The sequence below is a fragment of the Vigna unguiculata genome, chromosome 3, assembly GCF_037176805.1.
Source record: "Vigna unguiculata cultivar grain cowpea cultivar isolate G323 ecotype 2 chromosome 3, ASM3717680v1, whole genome shotgun sequence".
In the NCBI taxonomy this organism is placed as follows: domain Eukaryota; kingdom Viridiplantae; phylum Streptophyta; class Magnoliopsida; order Fabales; family Fabaceae; genus Vigna; species Vigna unguiculata.
In genome coordinates this window covers 62,001,126-62,026,344 of record NC_140794.1, presented here as the reverse complement: position 1 = coordinate 62,026,344, position 25,219 = coordinate 62,001,126, and the positions used below count along the sequence as shown (strand labels likewise).

At 28.3% G+C, this 25,219-nt stretch overlaps 1 protein-coding gene across 1 annotated transcript; it reads left to right on the top strand.

Moving 5' to 3' along the window:
* Positions 1–5,276: 5,276 nt before the first annotated feature.
* LOC114177624 (uncharacterized) lies at positions 5,277–7,042 on the top strand. Its single transcript, XM_028063041.2, has one exon. It carries the CDS (start codon positions 5,402–5,404, stop codon positions 6,020–6,022), a length of 621 nt encoding a protein of 206 aa, XP_027918842.2. The 5' UTR covers positions 5,277–5,401; the 3' UTR covers positions 6,023–7,042.
* Positions 7,043–25,219: the final 18,177 nt, after the last annotated feature.

Here is a 25,219-nt window from a genome sequence, read left to right as displayed (position 1 = left end):
GTTACAATTAAATTTCATATTCCAATTTCCAAAGAAGTTAAGAAAAAGAGAAATGGGGAAGATGAAAAAAAAAAGTCAAATTAAACAAGTGAGATTTCTAAAACTAAAAAAAAAATTATACAAACCCAATAAGATACTTTAATAAATATTAACAATTAATAAAATTAAAAAGCACTTGACTTGGAAAAAAAAAATTATTATTGATGAAGTTTGAAGATAAGTAGGTTAAGCCTAAGCAAGTTGACCTTGAGCTGGGAAAAGATGACTGCTAGCCGCAACATAACTCTCTCCACCAATTATTGGACCCAACAAGAACTTCCCAATTTCTTGCTTCTGCCACGCCACGCCACCATTGTTGAAAACAAAACCACACGATTCTATCATTCCCATTCACCTCTCATTTTTCATTTCAAAAATCTTCTTATCACACAATATCTTAATATATTTTTGTGCCCAATTATATGATTTACATAAACAAGGCAACGAAAAAAATTATTAAATTAAAGCGAAATCATCTCGAAAATATATATGGTACATTTTTCTAATTTACTACGCCGTAACTATTAATAGGTGGTGGTGATGTGCATGTTCATGACTAATGCTGCGAATCTTCTTGCACAAAACCTCAGATTTTGTTGAATTAATGCTTGCTTGCTGGTATAGTCACATTTCTACGCGTTAGTCAATGTTTCATTGAACAATTCATATGAGAAATAGTGTGACATACCATTCTTTCATTTCATGCTTCCTTCAGACAAATAAGATGGGTTTCGCGACTTTGTCTTCCCCGTACTATATTTTGGGAGTGAAAAGACATGATGGAATCGAATGTCTCCTTAAATAACCTTTTACAAAATAAGGAAATTTCCTTAAAATCTAACCTTCTGTTCATCGGTAACACTACAGTGAACTAAATGTTTGACATGCTATGCTACCAACACGGTGGGGTCAGTGTGAAGTGCATTCCAACTGTTTGAACTGTGTTCTGAGATAAAATATTAGAACGACACGAACGAAGAAGATTTGCAGTGTCATGCGTGCCGTAGATCAATAATACTGTGTGTTTTCAGATAAGCGTTGACCCTCTCTCGCTGTTACAAATCCTTTTGTTTAAGATAATGGCTTTTTGTTTTCTTTCTCGTCCTTCATCATTCACTACGCTATCTATGTCTATCTCAAAGTAGAACACTAGCTAACCCTTATCTGCCACGATTAAGTGATCCTAGACATGTACACTGAATCGTGTAAATCCTTTGTTTGAATACTTTCTAAAATTTCTGGATACGAAAGTGCTTAAAAAATATTATTTATTATTAATTAAATTTTCTTTTAAATTAAAAATGTCTCTTGTACGAGTGTATAACATCTTTGGGTATATCACGTAACATGTGTTTTATTTTATAATGATTTGTTTCACTGCATTTTCATACTCAAAACTAAAAAACTGACCTAATTTTATATCTCGGTTTGGCTAATAAAGTCGTAATGTGACTGTTGAAAGGCAACCACATTAATAGGAGGCTTCGGTATTCAGTAGTTGTCGTTTTTATAGTATTTTGGTTTGGTTTTTATTATTTGAGAATGTTCCAAAATGAAAATTATGAGTGGAAGGAAAGTTTCAGTGTCATGCAGCTGGCTAGAGTTGATATATAAATATAATTTCTCCCTCTTTAGCCAACTCCAACATGGCTTTCAGCAATTTGCATTGTGATCAATAAAAATTCATAAATAAGAGTGTCCATGACCCATGTGTCTACTATATCAAAACCCTATATTTTAGTGGATGAGGTTTGATTTTGCCTAGAGAGGGTCCTATGGTTTGGTTTATGTGCTAAGAATTGTTCAAACACATGGCTATTTCGATTGGTTGAATTAATTCTTGGAAGTTCGATTCAATCCAAAATTGAGAACTCCACACAAGATGGCCATTTAAAATAGACAATTTTTCAGTAAAGAAAATCCAGATAGTGATGTAGATTTTTAGGAATATGGATATCTACAACGTAACATCCTTAATTACGGAGTTTTCTTCTCTTCGTCAGGTTTTGCTCTGCTTAAGTACAAGTTTGGCTCCGTACGCGTATAATGTTCTAGAGTAATTAATTAATTAATTGCGTAGAAATACGAAAGAGAAAAAAAATTATCATGGTTACCGAAAAACATCATAAATGACGAATGTTAATGAATAAAGAAAAAAGGGCGATGTTATAAAATTCAGTTTATACCTTTTTTTTTTTAATTTCCTAAACCAAACATATCCTAAGCGCCTAAAAAGATCTTGTGATATTCGTCCGACAAAATATCATGTACTTCTTGTGGAGAGTTGTTCCGAAACCAAGTGCAATTTTATTCCTAAGATTCTATCATCTTAAACATTATTCAATTTTACAATGGAAAAAGATTATTTTAGGAGTATTATATTATTCACATATTCAAGTTCTCGTGTTCATAAATAAATTATCTTTAGATTTTTTCAGGAAAAATTCTTAAATATCAAAAAAACAACTTAACTTTTGGTAAGATAAGAGCACACCTTTTGGAATTTCCATTAAGTATGTTTCTAGATCTATATAGATTCACTTAGAGATTATCAATAATTCGGTTACAATATGACTTAACCACTCTAATTAGGATTATAGGTTCTAAAGATCAGTGAATTACTTGATAAAAAAAACCATGATGACATTCTTTTTTATCTATTTAATTATAACAATACCAGTTCCCAACCTACTAAGTAAAATGTCTTTCAAAAAGTGTTGGTTGACCTTTTGATATATTTAACTATACATATTATTATTATTATTATTTAAAGTGTATCAGATTATAAATTATTATTTGTTTGTAAATCTTATAAAGTCTTACGAATTATTATTTACATTAAAAATGTCATTAAAATGACAAGCATACGAATCAATTTCACACCATCTTAAAACTTTACTTTTAAGAAGTAATACTTGAATAGTCATTTTGTAAAAAGAATGACTAGCTTATAAAACAACCAAATTGGTCTTTTATTTTGGTAAGTTTGTGTTTGGACATACCATACTCAAACTTAACTTATTTTTAGAGAATGCAATAATAGATTTTCGTGTTATGAGTGTTTGATATTTAATCTAAGTTTTATGGTTTTTATATTGTTACATTATGATTTTTTTTTTGTAATTTTTACCTTAACTCAGTTTTATAAAATTCACATTTTTATTAGTATTTTACTTAATTATCTTTAAAATTAAAAATAAGAGAGGGAAAGAAAATGGTTGAAAAGAATAATTATGGTAAAAAAGTTTAGAATTGAGTGTGGTGAGAGTAGTAAAAATAAATAACCAATAAATTTATGATTTTAAGTTTTTTTTTTATCTATTGAAATTTACATTACTTGTCTAACATTTTATCAACTGATTAGTTTGGGCTAAAATAAATTGGAGGTGAAGAAGACTCACATCCAAATATAAGTTAACCTTTGAGTAACTTTAACTTTTTCATCCAAACCATAAATATGAAATTTCAAATGTTAAAATGTGAAACCACCACTAATTATATTGAAAGCGTAAAACAATTTTTTTTTATGAAACCTTTTTTTAAATTTTTTCTATTTCAACTACTTCTTCCCAATTATGACTAATAAACAACTTCAAACCAAATATGGTGGTGTTTGAGAGCTCAAAAGAACCATGTCAAATTACAAAAGAGAGCTTGGATAGATAGTGATAAATGTATATTTCTTAATCCCACTTAGGATGATATTTAGACTGTATTCTTTTGGGTGGATGTACTTTTTGTAAGAAATGATAAGAGATGATTAGAAGGTGAGTAATTTATTCTTTTGGAGGTGATGTGAGGAGATTATTAGAGGGATGGACTGAAAATTCAATCTCACCATCTATATATAATGAGATTAGAGAGTGACATAACTGGATTTACTAAATTACCCTTCATTATTTAATTTTTGTTACATGTAATTTAGCGGTCAAAATCAATACCCATGGTAGTTTTAGTTCACTTTCTTAATTATATGTTAACGGTAATAATAATTTATTATAGTTATAATAAAAATTTATACTTCTAAATTTACTATTAAAAAGAAAAAAAAGTTTCCATGTAAATTAATTATTTTCTAACTTATATATTAAATTTATTTTTATACAAAATATATTGTATTATTCATTTTTTATAAATAATTTTTTTATATTTTCAATCATTCAATAAAATTTATAAAATAATTTTAAATTATTTATATATAACTTTATATTACCTATAACAATAGGGACATTTTGGTAATCTAATTTTTTCTATTAAAATATTTTGTTTAATATATTACATTAGTCAATTTAGTCACAAACTTTCACATACTACGCTCTCTAATTCACTTTAAAATCACCTTTGAATCACTCAAGAAAAACCACAACAACTTCACCCTCTGATCCTTTCGATCTCTTCCTCTCCCTCTCCCTTTAATCATTTTTCTCAAAAGAACATATTCTTAATGTCTCTAAATTGTTTTTGTTTCCCCTAAGTTCTCGTAAAATAATTAACTTTTTACCTAATTTGTGACTTAATCATTCAGAAAATATAAAAAAAAAAAATCAACCAATTTTCAGATGTAAAAATAAAAGAGTGTTTCGAAGTGAGATCCTCCAAATCTTAAACGAATAGTGGTTGTGTTTGTGTAACAAAAGTATGAAAGTGGCAGTGGAATAAAAAAAGAATGAGAAGGGTAGTTTAGTGACTTACAAGTGATAGTAGTACGTGGGAGAAGGATAGAGAATTAGGAGGGGAAGCGTAAAAGACGTGTCAGTGGAATTAAAACGGCTCAATATTTTTTTGTCGTTTTTTATTATTATGCCCACTGCTGCCCATAGCTTTCTCAAACTTAAAGCGGTTCCATTGCAATTCCGAGGGCTCCACTACACTTTTGGTTAACTAACCCAACCCCTTCTTCACCACTTCTCTTCTACACTATTCTCCACTTTTGCTCTTCCATCCTTCACCTTTCCTTTTTTTCTTTCCTTATCCCTCTACTATTTCTTTTAATCGCCCTCGTCTTTTTCACCATTAATCTCAATTAACCACTATCTACAAAAATATTTATTCTATCAATAAATAACCCTCTGAGACTTATACCAAAGAGACACGGAACTAAACAAAAACAAGAATCGGGGGCTACAAGACAATTCCAAAAAGTTAATACCCCAAACTCAAATTACGTCATTCTTTCTTTGCCTACGCCCAACACACTATTGCTCTTCTTCAAAATTCTATATATACATGCCTCGAGTAAAGCTAGGTTTGCCAAACCGAAGAGCCGAAACCGGCCTTTAGGGAGAAAAAAAAAATAAAAATCCCCTACTCCTTCTCTTTCCTTTTCCCCTCTCTTGCGATTTTTCTCCAGAAGAGAAAAAAAATGGCGGCAGCTTCTAGAAAATCAAGAAGCGCAGTAATTGGATCCCTCTCATCTACTCCTAGATTCTACAACTCTCACTTTCGCTCTCACACTTCTTCTTCTTCTTCTTCTTCTTCACCCTCAGGTTTTGCCTCCTCCACTTCCAGCTTCTCTTCTGGTCCCACCACCTTTTTAAACCGCTCCTCCTCTCCCACGCGTGTCAACCTCTGCGGTTCCTCCGCTCCCTCCGTCCGGTTCTCCCTCGATCACCGCTCCGTCTCCCCGAACCGCTCCATCGCGGTCGCACCGCGAAACGCCGCGTCCAGGCAGGGGAGTATTAACCCGCACCAGCCGAAGCGGACATGCATGTGCTCGCCTACGACGCACCCTGGCTCCTTCCGCTGCAGCCTCCACAAGAAGAGCCACGCGACGGCACCGGCGCCGTACTCGCCTAATCGCCTCAACGCGCGCAGATCCGCGATGACGAACTCGCTCGTGAGAATTCGTGGAGTTGAGGGAGATCTCGTCAAGCGAGCTCTCGCAGCGTTGATTCGACCTTCCTCTCACCAGCAGAGACGGCGTGGAGACTTTCACCCGAGGCCGAGTAGGCTCTCCGTTATGACAAAAGCAGAGGACCTTTGAATCGAACGACGCTTTGGTTTTGGCTACCTTCACTATTCCGTGCCACGGCGGCAGCGGCGACGGATCCTGTCACGCTGGCTTGGGATCTGACGGATTTCAAAATCTAACGAAAATTGATTATGTGCTTGGTCTGTGTGCGTGTGTATCTGTGTGTACATAATACAGAACTTATATTAATCAGTTGCAGCCATTGATGGCCATTCGTGGAGCTTCTGGACCTAATTTTAAGGAAAATGATTTTTGATTCAAAATTAAAACAAACAACAAATCCTAAATTAAAATTCAATTCTAGATCCAGTCTAAACTTTGTTCAAAACAATCTTCTCTGTCTTTCAATTTTTTTCCGCTTCACTATAGATTCTCTGTTTTATTTTTATCTTTTTTGTAAAACTTTTTAACACCTCCCGTGACGTGACGTTTGTCATAAACTTTTCCGTGGTATTCGCTTGTCACTTCTTCATCTCAGCCTTGTGTTTTTTATCAACTAGGTCTTTTTTGAAACTGTTTGTTTTCTTTCATCTTTTGAGTTTACTGTCCTGTATGCGTTTGGCTTGGTGTAAATACGTATTAATGTTTTTCCGTTATGAGTTTATTTGCTTATTTATAATTATGCTGTTTTAATGTTTTGTGATTTGATATTAAATAATTGTTTGTTTTGCAGGGAATATATTTTGGGTGGCTAGTGGGGGAGGGCAACACGGAAGAAGATAACGCATAACGGGACTGTGTTGGGTACAAGAACAGGATAAAGTTATGTTGAAAGTTTAGTGTGATTGTAAAACACATAATCTTTATCCTGAATAGTGTGATTGACTCACTGGATCCCATGGCTGGATGAAATGATGAATGGCAATGGCGTGAATATATTTGTGGAATGTGACGTCCGGCACAAGAATTGGAGTAGAAAATGACTTGACTCTCAAAAGAAGAAAAACATTATGGGATGGGTATTTCTCATGGTAAAGGAAAACATTACTATACAATTGCATACTTTCATAAAGAAAAAGAAAAATTGTGTGATTTTAAAGTGTTTTTACACAATATTTGAATTTTATTTTAATATATTTAAATAAACAGAACTTTTTGAAGTTTGTAAATAAAAGTTAAATGTTTATTTTTTATTTTCTTTAAAATTGGTTTTCATTAAAAACAGTTTCTCTTTGCACTTTCTCTGAGGCGCAAATTTAAAGGGTAAAGAATTTCATGTGCAAATTACTTTTTTATTTTAGTAAATATAGGAAGGTTTTCATTCTTTCTGTAATCTCTTGGATTGTTTGTTTAGAGAAGATATTGTTGGTAGAAGGGGTTATCTTTATGAATATATTGAGATTTGATTCGATTTTGAAAAGTGTAAAGAAAATTTTCTTGAGCTTAAAAATATCGGTTTTGGGTTGAGTGTTGCTTAAGGGATTGAAAGCACACTATTTAACCTTATGTGCCAATGAAGAAAGTAAGATTACAAAAAAGAGAAAAGAAAAAGAAATAGAGCATAAAGTTTCTGAGTTAAACCCTCCATAGCCTTTGAAGAAATACCAAAAATGATAATATCATCTACATAGACAATAATGATAGAGTCTGTTATTTGAATAAAGAGAGAAACATCAAATTTTTATGGTGAAAACTCAAGATGAATAAGAGTGGATATCAATCTTGCAAACCAATTAGGTTGTTTCATATAAACTTTTTCTTGAATGTAGTTATTAAGAATGTATTGTTAATATCAACTTGTCTTATTTATCAGTTTTGGAAATAACAATGCTAAGAACCACTTTTATTGTGATGATAATAAATGCCTGTCTATGAAAAAAAACTTGAGCAACATGCCTTGTCTTATGCTTAGCTATTGTTCAATTTGGTTTACACTTTATTTTGTATGTTCACTTTGAACCTATCGATTTATTTAGGTGGAAGAGGAACGAAACTTCGTGTCTTGTTTTTGTGGAAGAGCTTTGTATTCTTCACTTACTATAGATTTTGTAATTAGAGAATTAAGTTAATCTATTTATTTAACAGATGATAGATGATGGAACAGTTTCTAAAGAAAACACAGTAAATAAAAAAACTAATCTTTTAAAATTTTTTATTTTAATTTTTAAGTCCCATTTTAAAAAAAACGGACCACCAAGTGAATTTGTCTTATCTCATCTCTCACCCACCAACTTAACTAGTCAAGCAAGATAGAACAAAGCAATACAAAAGTTATGTTTTAATATATGATAATTTATGTGAATATTTTTAAAATAAATAATTTTATAATTCACAACTTTAAAGTACAACTGGGATTAGAACATATTTTTGCAACATTAAATTAAAAAAATATGAAATATGAAGTGGTATATAAATGTAATTTTTTATAAAAAATTGTGTTTGTGAATAAGGAGTAAAGAAACATGCAACAAACAAGAATTGGTATCGAATATCTCACATTGACTCAAGAAAAAACGATTTAGTATTATATAGGTAGATGCAAATCTCACCTTACAATCTGATTTTTGTGAAGTTGAGTTAGGCGTAAAGTCTAATTCTTAACAATTGATAATAATATGTATACTCTCACTTCACACCATGAAGTTCTAAACTCTTTTAAAAAATATATATTCAACTAGTGGTCAATTTAGAGACAGATTCTTAATAGAATGTTGTTCAATAATATTTGAATAGTGATTGTCATCTCATGGATTGTTTAAAAAATTATTTAAATATTTAAAAATAAATAAATAAATAATTATTTTTTGTGGGTTGATGAGCCAATTCATTTATCCCATCAACCCGTGGTGGGTTAAGCCGGGTTGTAAAATTTCTATCTCACCATAAAGTGAGCCAAATTTGGTTTACTTATTTTCAACTCGGCTTGTGGTGAGCCAACCCTTGTGAGCTGGATTGAGTCATTTTGACATGTCTAACTAATTGGGTACTAAGTTCAAGGCTAATTGGATTAGTGTTTGAAAAATATTCTTTTAGCCTTTAGCCTCTTTTAGGCTAAAGTTAAGGAGATCATGTGGTGTTAAGTTCAATATTAATTGGGTCCTAGGTTCAAGGTCGATCGAGTCTAAATTTAATATAATAAAATTATTGTACCTACATAATAATATAATAAATTAGTGATAATAAAAAAGAAAAAGAAATTAGAGGGTTGAAAAAAATATGACTAAAAGGAACATTGAGGAAAGAAAAAAAAAACACAATTTCAACTTTTTACCTTTTGACTAAAATAATGATATTAAATGTTCAAATTTTGATCATAATTTCTCTATTATATACTGATTTTCATAATAAAAATATATACTAGGAAAATCAAAGTTCATTATAAAATTTTATCCATAAAAATATTATTCTTCAGTCTTCTTTAAATTAAATACATTTGCAGTAAAATATTTATTGATATCTAATTTAATTTTTAAATAAATTATAAGAATTTTTTTAGTTCGGAAAGTTTAGAATAAGAAATCTATTAATAAATTATTTTATACTGAGGTTTTAAATTAAAAATAGCATTATTATTATAAAATAACAAAATCTAAATGTTGATATAGTTTTTAAATTATTTTATTTTTGTATATCAACAATCTAAAGGAAACATATGTCATTTTACTTTTTATTTTATGCCTTTGTTACCAACAATTACACGAAATATAGAAAATATTTATCCCTATATTAATCTCCAATATTCTTTTGTTTATATTGTTATTTATTTTGTATCATTATTAAATCTACGAGCCGAAATAACCGATAATAGATTCTAAATTTCATAAAAAATGAAGGATTTTTTACACATATTTAGCAAAACAGTTAAATTATGAATATTACAAACGGGAGGTAATATAAGTAGAAAAAAATACATTCTATTTGAAAGACTTCTCGTTTAAAAATTACTTTTAACCACTATTATAATTTATTAAGTTCGCTAATTCGAGAAAAATATCATATTAGGGATGTCAAAAAAATCTATACTCACAAGTATACGTGGATAAAATCTGCAATGATGGGTAGGTAACAGATATTAAAAATGAATACCCGTTACCTACGAGTACGAGTATTTTTGATACCCGCATGTTAACGGGGCGGGTACAGGTATCATAGTATCCGTATCCGCTAAACTTTAATTCAGAAACATACCAATATATATATATATATATATATATATATATATATATATATATATATATATATATATATTAGTAAAAAACATTTTGAGTCTTCATTCAATAATGGTGGTCAGATTCTTATCCCACATCGGAGTATGTTACTTTAAGATATTGTAGAGACATTGATGTGTCTCCAAGACTTATTATGGACCAATATGGAAGATAATGAAATTAACATTTTTACTTAGATATTTTAATTAAGTGATTGCTATAAATTTTTAATGAACTTCTTATGTTTTCAGGGTCTTTTAGATTAAAATTGGACAACATGAAACTTTATACAATATTGCAAGATGTGGACATTGATGAAGTTAGTAATTTCTTTAATATTTCATTCAAAAATGAACTATAATATAAATTGTTAATGATTTTTTATTTGTTTGTTTTTCAAGAATCAATCGGCGGTGAAAATGGAGCTGTTGATCCAAACACTAATTATGGTTAAATATTTGTTTTTTAAAATATTTTTGTAAATATCCGCAGGTAACTGTGAATACCCACAAATATAAAAAAAATAGACGAATACCCGCATAACGGATACATAATAAATATGGGTATGAGTACAAGGTGAATATTACGGAAAAATTATTATCCGTACCCTAATCACGCTGTTCATACTCCTTTTTATTTTTAAGTTTCATTACCATAAATACCATTTTATAGAAATAAAAAAAATTACAAACACTATTTTTCAAACCTTGTCTTCGTTTTTCTCTGATTCTTTGAACTCATTTCCTCTCTCCATCATTTTTCTTTGTCGAAGGTATGGAATTTCGCCTTCATCTTGTTTCATTACAATCTTGTATTGAATTTAACCTAATTTTTTTATCAGATTATTATTTGGCGATTAAAAAAAATACTTTGTATTACTACTTTAAAGAATAATCATAATGTTGACAGAAAATACTTTTCAAAGTAGAGATAAGTGTTTTCCAAAATCCTTTTAATAAAATTTGCATTACATATTTGTTTCTCTGTAAAAAATAATCAAAGACGCAAATGATTGAAGTGAAATCATTATAGAAGTGAACTAATGTAAACACTAATGAAAGAAAGTGAAAGAGTTGGATATTAATAATCTACAAACGAAGATGATGAATATATTTTAAAACAATGTTATCATAAACAGAAGAAGAGTACCAATTATTAATGTCTCTCAAATCTTGAAATTTAATAGTAGATATAAGATTCCATACGACTGTTTATATAATATAGGCAAAGAGTTGAAATTTAGTGCATAGTTGAAACCATTTAATTTGATAATGATAACATTTTTTTTCTAAGAAAATATGATTCATTTGAAAATTTAAAAAAACATTATACGAGAGAAAAATAATGTAGATTATATGAGAGAATTTCTACTGATTCTTTTATATATATATATATATATATATATATATATATATATATTCTAATTTTAGTTATTTTTTTCTTCTTTTCTTTTTTTACAGAATTGCTTCCTGTTCCTGAATGCTTTCTCTAAATATAAATAAATAATAAATTGAGAATAAAAAGATTGGATGATATTGGTTAGTTGAGAATATTGAAGAAGCACTAGAATTGGAAAGAGAAATATTAGGTTTAAGTTAATAAAATGAAATTTGTATGTTTGAAATAATTAAGTTGGGGTAGAAAAAAGGGATATAATATAATAATAGTGACGCAGATTGGTACAGGAGTCAGCAACGGCAATGTGAAGGTATTCATTCATTAATCCAATCTCTTTCAAAAACAAATGCGTGCCTTCTTAATCACTTTTTCTTCTCTTTTCTTTTTATTTTTTCTCTTCGTCTTTTGTATTTCTTATCTAAGTTCTTGTCTTTCACATTTTATATTTTTCAGAGTGTAAATGTATCTCGCAGTGATAGAGGAGTTAAAGATATTTTTATCTGATTAAAATTTTAAACCGGTTTACTTTATTTTTTTTGTTGTTATAACTTTCATTAGTGAAGGAAAAATTTCGGAAAGAGTTATTTGATTTCAGTTTAAGACACGAGATATATTTAATCGAGGCAAAAAGTGGTGAATTTTCTGTCTTGATTCATAATCGAGGCATATTCAGCCTTTATTATTTCAGTTATGGAAGTAGTCAAGGCAAAAAGTTGAGAATCATTGTCTTAGTTATGAAATAACTAAGACCTAATAGACATTAAAAAATAAATTAGATTGCAAGTTTTAGCAATTTTATAGTTTTGTTGCACCTCACGTTTCCAAAAATTGCAGAAACCAACGAAGAAAATTTCATCCACAAAGAATTTGAATCAGCTAACCAATCTATTACGCCTAAACAAAAACGCACAACAACTCACTTTATCTTAACCAACCAACCAAATGAAGAAATTTCATACTTACTTCACCTGACACCGATGAATCTTGCTTCTCTTATTTTGTTCCAAATGAATCATTTGTGCAACTTCACACAATAAAAGACCAAGCAACTTGAATCATCATTTCAACTGTCTTCACCACTTCCAAAGTTGTTCATGCGGAGCCCTCCGAAATCAAGGACAATTTGATAATTTTATTTCTTTTTCAATTAAACTTAATTTCTAATCTATCACATCAATCAATTCACAAACTTTACTTCTAAATCCACTTACTTTCACCTCCAAATCTCTTAAAAAGAACAACGCAAACTCCACCCTCTAATCCACTCAAATTCATCATCTCCCTCTTCCGCATATCAGTCTTCACAAGTGAACACACCCTTCAAGTTTTGGGTCGAAGGTGGTATCGATCCCTTATGTATGGGTTAGACTCATGTCTCATTGGTATTGTATGTCACTGGTGATCCTCTATCGAAAAACCCAATAATAGTAGAGCTTGGTTTGTCTTGGTGGTCGGCTCTTTTGTATTGAAAGTCTTTACTACGAGAGGTTAGACAAATATGTCTTTTTATGATAAAGTGTGGTTGTTGTATTTGAATGAACTTGAATAATTAATATTTGTTAACTAAAATGTCATTTTTTCTTCTTAATAAAAATATGTTTAAATAGCTTACATCTATTATGACGGTTAGAAATTCAAGTGTCAGTCTAAGTCCCATATAAAGTAAAATTAATAAAGTTGAGTATCATATAAGGATGAAGACCTATAAACTCATTATATTAAGGTTTTTGATTAAGAGTAATGTCATATCTTATGTATGGATTGAACTTATGTCTCATTTGTATAGATTGCATCTCCTTAGTGATCATTTATCGAAAGACCCACAATATCACCAAAAGTTAAGTATGTGAGTAACTACTTATTTCATAATAATTTGGAACAATCTATAAGAGATACATATTTTAACAACTTCTGTTATGTACATATTTTATTTTTTTAATTTTGTATTTAATAATTATTTTAAAAATTAATTATATATTTCTTATTAATTTTAAGTCAAATTTTTAAAAAATATTAAAGAAAGAGATTTTCCCTTGTTTATTTTTTATTGTTAACTAAACTTACAGATAGTTTACTTGAATACACTACTACCTACCATTAATAGTTAATTTGATTCAGTCTTGCAGTATTATTTAAATTTTTTATTTAGTTCGATTTAGTTTTTTTCTTTTAATTAAAGCAACGAACAATAAGTATTGTAATCATAATCATACTTTTGAATTTAAAAATATTAATTCATTATCTCCAAATGAGTCAAACTAACATTCTTTTTTAAATTCATATTAATTCTCCATTAACAAAACACACCAACTAACTTGGATAATTTATATGAACTAATTAATATTTAAAATATTTGCAGTGAAAACTATTTTAAATAACTTTTATTAACTAGTGAGCATGGATTTACGAAACGGGGTTAAGAGTTGTTGGTTTTGAAAAGAAAAGAAGGAGGGTCCCCATGGGCATGCATGGCACAGTAAAAGTTGCAGAGGGAAGAAGATGATCTGGAACAAACACAAGTGGATAAGCTGATAAGGTTGAACCTCTCGAATACGACATGTCTTTATGGACATCGCTTTTGTTTCCTTATTTGGATACTTATCTTTTCTGCTATTTCTCTTTCAACTTCTGCATCTTTCTATTATCTTCATGTCCTAACTTTCAAATCTTAATATTTCAAACACCATTCTACCAAGATCAATTCACTACTTCTAATTTTTTATATCATGAGAAACAAATGTCATACATTGTTAGTTTTACAAATTTATTTAGTTCCACATTGCTCAGTTGTGGCATTGTGAAAGTGTTTATATACAGCGACTCTCAGAACAACTACAAACTTCCAAAATGCACAGTAAATGAGCATTGTGAGGAAGACTGTGCAAAAACGTTGAGGAGGGCATTTTGGTGGATGAGTCTCTCAATAATTGAGAGTACATGACATGCTTCACCATCATTTGCTTCGACACGAACCAAATTAACAAACTATTTGTCGTACTATGCTTAGAATGGAACCCTAAAACTGAGTTTCGTATGTGGTAGTGTTTTTTTTACATGGTGGGGGAAGGTTTAAAACGAAAGGTGGAGTGGGTCCCTTCCAATGTATATGTTTTGGGATTTCATGGGTCACTATGTGACAAGGCCATGTGAAGATATGAGTAAGTCGGTTTGGATATGATGTGCAGAAGAAGACGGTGTTTCTGTCTTCTTATTAGGCCTCTGTCATTGCACACACCATGTTATAACAATTTTCTTTTTTTTTTTGCTTAAATATACATTTGATCCCTATTTTTGTTGATTTTATTCAATTTGGTCCCTATTTTCGTTTTATGTTCAATTAGGTCCTCATTTTCGTCAAATTGTGGTCAATTTGGTCATTTTCTCTAACGGTGTTTAAATAGTTAACGTTTTTAAACAGTACATGCCACGTGTCAGCTTCTAGTTTTTTTGATTTTTTTTAATTCTTTTTTAATTTTTTTAATTTTTTTAAAATTTTTTAATTTTTTTTTTTAATTTTTTTTAAATTTTTTTAATTTCAAAAAAAGTGTCCACGTGTCAAGTCACAATTGTGCCACGTGTCAATGCTAGTACCACGTGTCAATTTCTGATAGTATTATTTTTTTTGTTCAATTTAGTCCCTATATTTGTTATTTTTGTTCAATTCAGTCCCTATATTCGTTATTTTTATTTAATTTAGTCCCAAATTTTGTGAAAATAGAACCATTTAATTTTTAAAATTGACATTATTATTACTTATTTTTTAAATTTAATTATAAATTATAATATTTAATTATTAATTGAATATAATTCTTAGATTCAATTGTTAAATAGAATATAATTATTTAAATATTATTAAAATATAATTATTTAAATATTATTACAATATAATTATTAAAATTTTAAAAATATATATTAACATTTGTAAAATTTACATTTAAATTTAAAGTATTTAATATTTTTATTGCATTTTAGATATTAAAATCTAAAATATTTTATATGTAAATGTTAATTTTACAAATATTAGTTTATTTTTCTAAAATATTTTGAATATTTAAAATATTTTTATATATCAATTTTAAAAATATTTTAGAATATAAATATTAGAAAAAAAATTAATAATTATATTTTCATAATATTTTAAATAATTATATTCTATTTAGAAATTAAATATAAGAATTTATTCAATTTATAATTAAATTTAATAATTTATAATTGAATTTAAAAAATAATAAATTTAAAGATCAATTTTAGAAAAGATATTAATATAATTTGTATAAAAGATATTAAATTTAGTGTCAGACTAAATTGAACAAAAATAACGAATATAGGGACTAAATTGAACAAAAATAACGAATATAGGGACTAAATTGAACAAAAAAAATAATACTACCACAAACTGACACGTGGCACAATTATGACTTGACACGTGGACCACTTTTTTGAAATTAAAAAAAATTAAAAAAAAAATTAAAAAAAAATTAAAAAAAAATTAAAAAAAAATCAAAAAAAAATCAAAAAAACCAGGAGCTGACACGTGGCATGTACTGTTCAAAAACGTTAACTATTTAAACACCGTTAGTGAAAAGGACCAAATTGACCACAATTTGACGAAAATGAGGACCTAATTGAACATAAAACGAAAATAGGGACCAAATTGAATAAAATCAACAAAAATAGGGACCAAATGTATATTTAAGCCTTTTTTTTTTCTTCAAAACAGTTGGAGATGCTATTTATTTTACTAATGCAACTAGTTGACGCTCCTAATACTTATTCTATTTTATTTTATTTTCTATTACATGATTGTGTCGGGTGTAGGGATTAAGTATCTACCGTAAAAATTCAAATTATTCTTTAACCTTTTTGTGTTTTTTTCAATTAGTTCGTCAAATTCTTTGTCCAATATAACCTTTTTCTTCCACCGCTCGGTCACTTAGGCGATCGATGTACATGTCTAAAAGACTCTGATGCTTAAGTTATTTAACGCTGATCGGTAAGTAATAATAACTATGGTAATAAATGTGAGTTAAAGATCCTCACCGATCTACCTTGGACCCCTATTCATAGTTTTTGGTGTAAGCCTATGATTAAGATTTCTTAATCATGACCCAATTGCTTTTTAAACTTGATTACTAACTTGTATTGTCTTAAATTCTGATCCAGGTTTTGGTCCGGATGTCCGACCAAGAAATGAAGATAAATGAAATTTATTTAAATAAAATAATGTAGATTATATGAGAGAATTTCTACTTGTTCTTTTATATATAATCTCATTTTAGTTATTTTTTTCTTCTTTTCTTTTTTTTACAGAATTGCTTCCTGTTCCTGAATGCTTTCTCTAAATATAAATAAAGATCGGATGATATTGGAAAGAGAAATATTAGGTTTAAGTTAATAAAATGAAATTTGTATGTTTGAAATAATTAAGTTGGGGGTTGAAAAAAGGGATATAATATAATAATAGTGACGCCGATTGGTACAGGAGTCAGCAACGTATTCATTGATTCATGAAACTAAATAAAGTCGCTGCTGATTGCTCCAATCTCTTTCAAAAACAAATGCGTGCATTCTTAATCACTTTTTCTCCTCTTTTCTTTTTATTTTTTCTCTTCGTCTTTTGTATTTCTTATCTAAGTTCCTGTCTTTCACATTTTATATTTTTTAGAGTTTAATTGTATCTCTCAGTGATACACGAATTAACGATATTTTTATCTGACTAAAATTTTAAACCGGTTTACTTTTTTTTTTCTTTGTTATAACTGTCATTATTGAAGGAATGATTTCGGCAAAGAGTTATTTTAGTCATTTGATTTTATTTAAGACATGAGATATATTCATTCTAGACAAAAAATAGTGAATTTTCTGTTTCAATTCATAACCAAGACATATTTAACCTTTATTATCTCAATTATGAAAGTAATCGAGACAGAAAATCGAGATAGAAAATTGAGACTTATTATCTCAGTTATAAAATAACTGAGGTCAAATAGGCATTAAAAGTTAAAAAAAGAAAATAGATTGCAAGTTTTAGTCATTTTATAGTTTTGTTGTACCTCACTTTTCGAAAAATAACAACACACAATGAAAGAAATTCCATCCACAAAGAAATTGAATCAGGTAACCAATTTATAACGTCTAAACAAAAACACACCACAACTCGCTTCATCTTAGCCAACCAACCAAATGAAGAAATTTCATACTAAGGAATCTTGTTTCTCTCATTTTGTTCGAAATGAATCATTTGTGCAACTTCACGCTATAAACGACCAAGTAGCTTGAATCATCATTTCAACTATCTTCACCATTTCCACAGTTGTTCATGCAGATGAACCCTCCGAAATCAAGGACAATTTGATAATTTTACTTTTTTTCATTTAAACTTAATTTTTAATCTATCACATCAATCAAATCACAAATTTTACTTCTAAATCCACTCACTTTCTCCTCCAAATCTCTTAAAAAGAACAACGCAAACCTCACTCTCTAATCCACTCAAATCCATCATCTCCCTCTTATGCAAATCAATCTTCACAAATGAAGACACCCTTAAAGTTTTGGGTTGAAGGTGGTATCGATCCCTTATGTATGGATTTGACTCATGTTTTATTGGTGTTATGTCACTGGTGATACTATATCAAAAAATCCAATAATAATAGAGCTTGGTTTGTCTTGATGGTGGGCTCAGACCAACTTTTGTATTGAAAGTCTTTACTGTGAGATGTAAGACAAATATGTATTTTTATGATAAAGTGTGGTTGTTATATTTGAATGAACTTGAATAATTAATATTTGTTAACTAAAATGTCCTTTTTTCTTCTTCTTAAAAATTTGTTTAAATAGCTAACATCAATTGTTGACGACTGGGAATTAAAGTATCTGTCTAAGTCTCACATCATGTAAAATTAATAAAGTTGAATATCATATAAGGATGAAAATCTATAAACTCATTTTATTTTAAGGTCTTTTGTTAAGAGTGATATCATCTCTCATATATAGATTGAACTTATGTCTCATTTGCATAGATTGTATCTCCTTAGTGATCATTTCTCAAAAAATCTAACAATGTCAGCAAAAGTTAAGTTTAATTAGTAATTAATTATTTCATAATAATTTATAACACTTTATAAAGAGATACATATTTTAACAACTTATTTTATGTACATATTTTATTTTTTTAATTTTATATTTAATAATTACTTTAAAAATTAATTATAAGTTTCTTATTAATTTTAACTCAAATTTCTAAAAAAATTAAAAAATATGATTTTCCCTAGTTATAATAATTTGTTTATTTTTTATTGTTAACTAAACTTACAGATAGTTTACTTGAATACACTACTACCTACCATTAATAGTTAATTTGATTCAGTCTTGCAGTATTATTTAAATTTTTTATTTTATTCGATTTAGTTATTTTCTTTTAATTAAAGCAACGAACAATAAGTATTCTAATCACAATCAAACTTTTGAATTTAAAAATATTAAGATTTTCATTATCTCCAAATGAGTCAAACTAACATTTCTTTTTAAATTCATATTCATTCTCCATTGACAAAACACACCAACTAACTTAGATAATTTATATGAACTAATTAATATTTAAAACATTTGCAGTGAAAACTATTTTAAATAACTTTTATTAACTATTGAGCATGGATTTACGAAACGGGGTTAAGAGTTGCTGGTTTTGAAAAGAAAAGAAGGAGGGTCCCCATGGGCATGCATGGCACAGTAAAAGTTGCAGAGGGAAGAAGATGATCTGGAACAAACACAAGTGGATAAGCTGATAAGGTTGAACCTCTCGAATACGACATGTCTTTATGGACATCGCTTTTGTTTCCTTATTTGGATACTTATCTTTTCTGCTATTTCTCTTTCAACTTCTGCATCTTTCTATTATCTTCATGTCCTAACTTTCAAATCTTACTATTTCAAACACCATTCTACCAAGATCAATTCACTACTTCTAATTTTTTATATTATGAGAAACAAATGTCATACATTGTTAGTTTTACAAATTTATTTAGTTCCACATTGCTCAGTTTTCGCATTGTGAAAGTGTTTATATACAGTGACTCTCAAAACAACTTCAAACTTCCAAAATGCACAGTAAATAAGCCTTGTGAGGAAGACAGTGCAAATGAGTCTCATCAATTATGATGAGTACATAACATGCTTCATCATCCTCTGCTTAGAACATTTGCAGCGACACGAACCAAATTAACAAACTATTTGTCGTGCTATGCTTAGAATGGAACCCTAAAACTGAGTTTCTTATGTGGTACGTGACATCATTTTGCCCCCACAAACTTCCAGCCAATAAACAAACAGTATATTATAATTAAAGTCTACTATCCCCAAGATTCAAATACCTATTTTAGATTCCTAAAATATTATGCAATGTTTACATAAAAAATATAGTAATTCTTGTAATGTTCACATACACTTAAAACCAACTTAAAACCAAGTTACATGCGTACCTTTAATCACTCATTATTTTGATATTTTGTCAAGATTAACAACAGAAGAACTAGAACAACTTCTCCGTGATTTGTTCCGAAAAATCATCTTCAAAAGACAATTTCTCCGAAAGTGAGAAGGATGTTTTGTTATAACTAAATATTTATCTGATGATGGATCAACATTTAAAATCAGTCACTGTTTATCTTCTTCTAAGAGTGGTAGAAGATGCAAATCCCTGAAAAATTGTACGGCTATGGGCCCATGTAACTGAACTCCCTTATGAACTTAGAAGATGCAAATCCCTGAAAAATTGTACGGCTATGGGCCCATGTAACTGAACTCCCTTATGAACTTTGCCATCTCTCGGACATTTGATGATTGTGAATATTTTAATAATTTAAACGGAGACGGAGATATGACGGGGACGGATATTATGGCAGGAATATGTACATTCTCATACCCATCCCCATATCCAATTGAAAAAGCTAGGGATTCCCAGGTTTATTTGCCATCTACCCCGTAGCGAGTTTGATTGTCTCACAAGTAAGGAAAACTAATTTCATAATCAAAGTGCTTAAATTATGTTCATATATAAATGTTGATATTTAGTATTTCAATTGATGTCAATTGGCCATCGTTAGGGAACAACCACCGCATTTCCGAGGTATTGTTTGCTTTGAAACATTTTAGCTCCGTCACAGTTTTATCCTTAAAAGGCGTCTCAGAGGGTGGAGGAAGGTAAGAGTATTTAAACTTCGCTTGACCTCGACTCCTAAGCGATGTGGGACTTATTGGGTGTACCGGAACATTATCCTTAAAGCCTAAAGCGAATACTTTACTCGTTTTATCTTTGAGCCGACCCTGTATTGTGTATGTGTAGTTATAATACTCATGTCAAATATATATAAAAATAAACTAATTTCATTTAAAACATTAAACACAGAATATAGATTACATTATAATATATTTATTAACAATTTCCTCAAAACACGTTATTAGTTTTACTATCCAACTCTTAATAAGAAAAAGAATATTTACTTTAAAAAAAACGGTGAGTTGGACTTTTGTTTAACTAAAAATATAAGAATTTCTTTGTGTTACACGTTTCATTGAACATTTACGTTATTGCTCAAGTGATGGTAAATAATGCGTATAATAATTATTACATAGCCTAGGGATACATACCTATTTTAAGGAAACAACGATTAATGGATTTCCATTCACTTCCAATAAAAATAAATTATTTAGCATGCTTAGTAAAATATGCATTTAAAAAATTAAAAATTAAAAAGAAGCCAATTACTTGCATCGTGGTGATGTCTTTCACGGTTAACCTATGCTTCAGCGCTTAAGAGAAAAAGGTAAAGCGTGAATGTAACGTTTAACATCCTTTTTTCGTTTTTTTTTTTTTTTTATATTCTTCTAATATTTATATGATTATTATTTTAATAGTTGATTACAATTTTTAACTTTTTTGAAATTTTATTTTAACAAAATAAGATTTTTATTTGAGAGAAATTCTTATATATTTAAAATTGACAAAATAAACAACTGCGAAAAACTAATTTTTTTAGTTGAGTTGACCATCCCCTGCTTTGTATTTCTTTCTACCAAAAATAAATAAATTTAAGCTTATAGTTTATGATGATGTGTACTATCTTAGTTACTATATGCAACAACTATTTATTATCGTAAGAATATCTTTTATGTAAAATATTTTTTATTTATTTTATCAATTTAATATTTACTATAAATTAAGATAACATAAACAATTATTTATGATAGATAATTCAGATAGTGATTTTTAATCACTATATATCACTTTCATATAATTTTTGTAAAGAAATCTCTGGTCATGATTGGAAATATAACTAATTCTAAGAGATATCTCATCATACTCAAAACTAACTTCAAATCTGACATACATATCCAAACTTTTGAGCCAGAAGTATTAACTAGCCCAATATTTTTACTTGGACCTGGCTGTTAAAGCACAAGAATAGGGCTATTTCTTCCTGTACCCCTCTTTTCTTTCTGCACCTCGTTGTAATCCCAACCTACCACTTATTAAAATTATAATAAAAATCTCTATACCTCATTATTTTTATATTTTTTGGAAGGTATTTTAAAATCTGAAAAATGTTTTTGAAATATTGAATCTGAAATTTTTTTAAAAATACAATTTGAATTCAATATTCTACAAGTCATTTCCGGAAATGGAGGAAAACTTGCAAATAAAATTTTGAAACAGTCATTTTGAAATGTTAAAAAAAGAAATTCAAAACATCTAATTTAGAATATGTTTGAAATTTTATTCCAGAACAACTAATTTAAAATATAAAAATATTTTTCTAAAGTTGGAGAAATATTTCTAAATCCAAAGGCATCTTCTGAAATGAGTATTTGGAAATCCAAAAATATCCTCCCAGCTTCTTCTAACACCATTTTTCTTCTATCAAAATTCCTTTTCGTCCACTATTCATCATATGTTTTTATAATTGAATTGAGGGGTAAAATGAAGATTAAAGATTTGACGGGTGCAGGAAGAAAAAATGGGTGCGAGAAGAAATGACCAACATGGGTTATGCAAAACCCAACTTTTAACTGTCCAAACAAACCCTACAACTTACTGAAAAATTGTTTAAAACAATATTACTTTGAATTTTTGATGGTGACTTTGGTAGGTTGAAAAAAGAGGGGGAGAGAAAAGGGAAAAAATCAAAGCGATTAATTTTCTTTTTTTATTCATGAAAGTATAGGTCATAAATTTTAAAAAAATGTGGAAAAAGAAAAAGAGGATCTCAAGTAATAATTTTTCTCTTAAATTATTAAATGTAGAAAAAAACAATGAAAATTGTTGACGTTTAAAACAAATATTTTCTCTTAAAATTTATTTATTATAATAAAATAAATAACAAATAATATTCACAATAAATCATTTTGATTTCACTAATTATTTATTTTTGGTTTTTTTTTTCACATCTTTTCAACCAAATATCCACTATTTGAATAATTTTTCACTTTTTACTATTTCTTAATTATATGTCATACTTTTTTTCAGTCATTTACTTTTACTATTATTTTCACCCTTCTTTTGAAATAAATATCTTATATTATGAGAGTCGTTTCCTTTTCAACTTTTTCACTTTCTTTTATTATTTATCATTTCTTTGCTCTACACAGAGTTTGAAGCAGACAAATGCATCCACTTTTAGAAATTATGACTTTGAATATTCACACTCAAAAGGATAATGCATTTGAATTAGTTCGTGGATGCAATAATATATATATATATATATATATATGAAAAGTATTTATAAAACTATTATTTTATGACCTTCAACCAAAGAGTTGGTGGTCCTGGGCGGTGATTTCCGGTGGAGGTCTGAACCAGAACGAGTTGCATGTCAATTTTGAAAATCGTGCATCGAAAAAGACTGAAATCTTACAATAAATAAAAATTATTTAAATCTTCATATAATGTTTTCATATATTTATATCTATTAATTACTAAATTATCTATTAATATGCTAACAATTTCTAATAAAATAATTAATATAAGTAGTAAAATATAATTTTTTATTGGAAACTATATAGCCTAGTCATTTACAAATTTTTATGAGACAATTTCAATGTTTTATATACCTCATAATAATATCTCCGGTCAAGTGATATAATAACTATAGCAAATATTTTCACATCTGTGCACAATCTTAGCCATTATTAATTAAAATTGATATTAAAATTATAAGATATAACATTGTTAATAGTAATTTTAAATTTAAATTTTATACATGATTATGTATAATAAAATCATTAAAATTATTGAACAAAATCATAAAATAATTAAATTGCATATATATATATATATCAATAAGAAAATAATATTTTTCTTAAAAATTCACAATGGGAAACAAAAAGTGAATGATATAGCCAATTTAAAATGATATAGTTGTTGTGCAATTAAAGTTGAAAATGAAAGCATGTAACTACTATAATTGAGTTAAAAAAAATGAAAATAATAGTTGATATTGTTATTGTACTACAGCCAAATGCTACTGTCAAATTACTTGCATTGAAAATATCAAAAGGGTGATTGAAGCATTTAACTCATTCCATTGAAATGTTTAATTATTCTCTGTCATACTTATCAGAATTTATTCTATTCAGGTTGTTAAATCAAAATTCAACCCCACTCACTCAGAATTGGCTTTTACCACAATTTTTTTCTTCCTCATTTGTTTGCGGTTTTCAACTTCACCCACCTTTGAATATCAAAGCAAGTACACAATTCTAACAACACCAAATGATTTTATGTAAAATGATAATTATAAAAAACGAAAACTCATCTTAAAATTTATGTAATTCTGAACAATATTAGAGAAGGAATATGAGTATATGAAAATATTATTTAGTGTTTATTAGATATTGCCATTTAATATTTTTTTAATTTAAATATTTTTTATTTCTAATAAAAGAACTGTTATTTTTTTAAAATAAAATAACCTTTCTATCTCCATTTTTTAATTTATTTATTGATTTATACTAAATGGACAATTAAATGACCAAAACAATTACTGATTTAGTTACGTAAACGATACCTTACCACTTAATTAATATATGAATAAAAATAGAAATACCACTTTCATGTGAAATCATATTCTTTAGAATAAGAAACAAAATTAGCAAACACATTAATCCAAAAACTTATCTTTAGAAATTGGCATGATGATTTAGCCAAGTGATCCCTTGATAAGTTAATCATTTGTTAAAAAATATTCATTCAATAAATGAGAGCAACTTAAAAATTAACGTTTTCACAAACAATAAGGGAAAATTATTTAGTATCAAAGAAAAAAAATCATAAAATTATTAGAAATAAAAAATATTTTAAGTATAGTCATTTTTTTGTTAGTATTTATTGTTTTGTATGTTTATTTAAATTTTTTGTATAAATCACGAAATTTCATAAATACTTTAGAGATTCTGAAAAATATTACATAATTTTTTATTTGCAGTCCATATTTTTTACTTTGTTCAATAATAGATAATTAAAATATAAAAAAAACATTTGATTGTAACCCCTTGTGATTGTACTATAAAATGCAGCGTGATTAACATAAAAAATTTGTCCAAGCCAAGCTGAGTTCAAAGATGACAACTCCTAGATGGGAACATATTTTATCATTCTATACTCATG

Excerpts from the sequence above, each read along its gene's own strand:
- LOC114177624 (XM_028063041.2), top strand. The coding sequence starts at position 5,402 with ATGGCGGCAGCTTCTAGAAAATCAAGAAGCGCAGTAATTGGATCCCTC.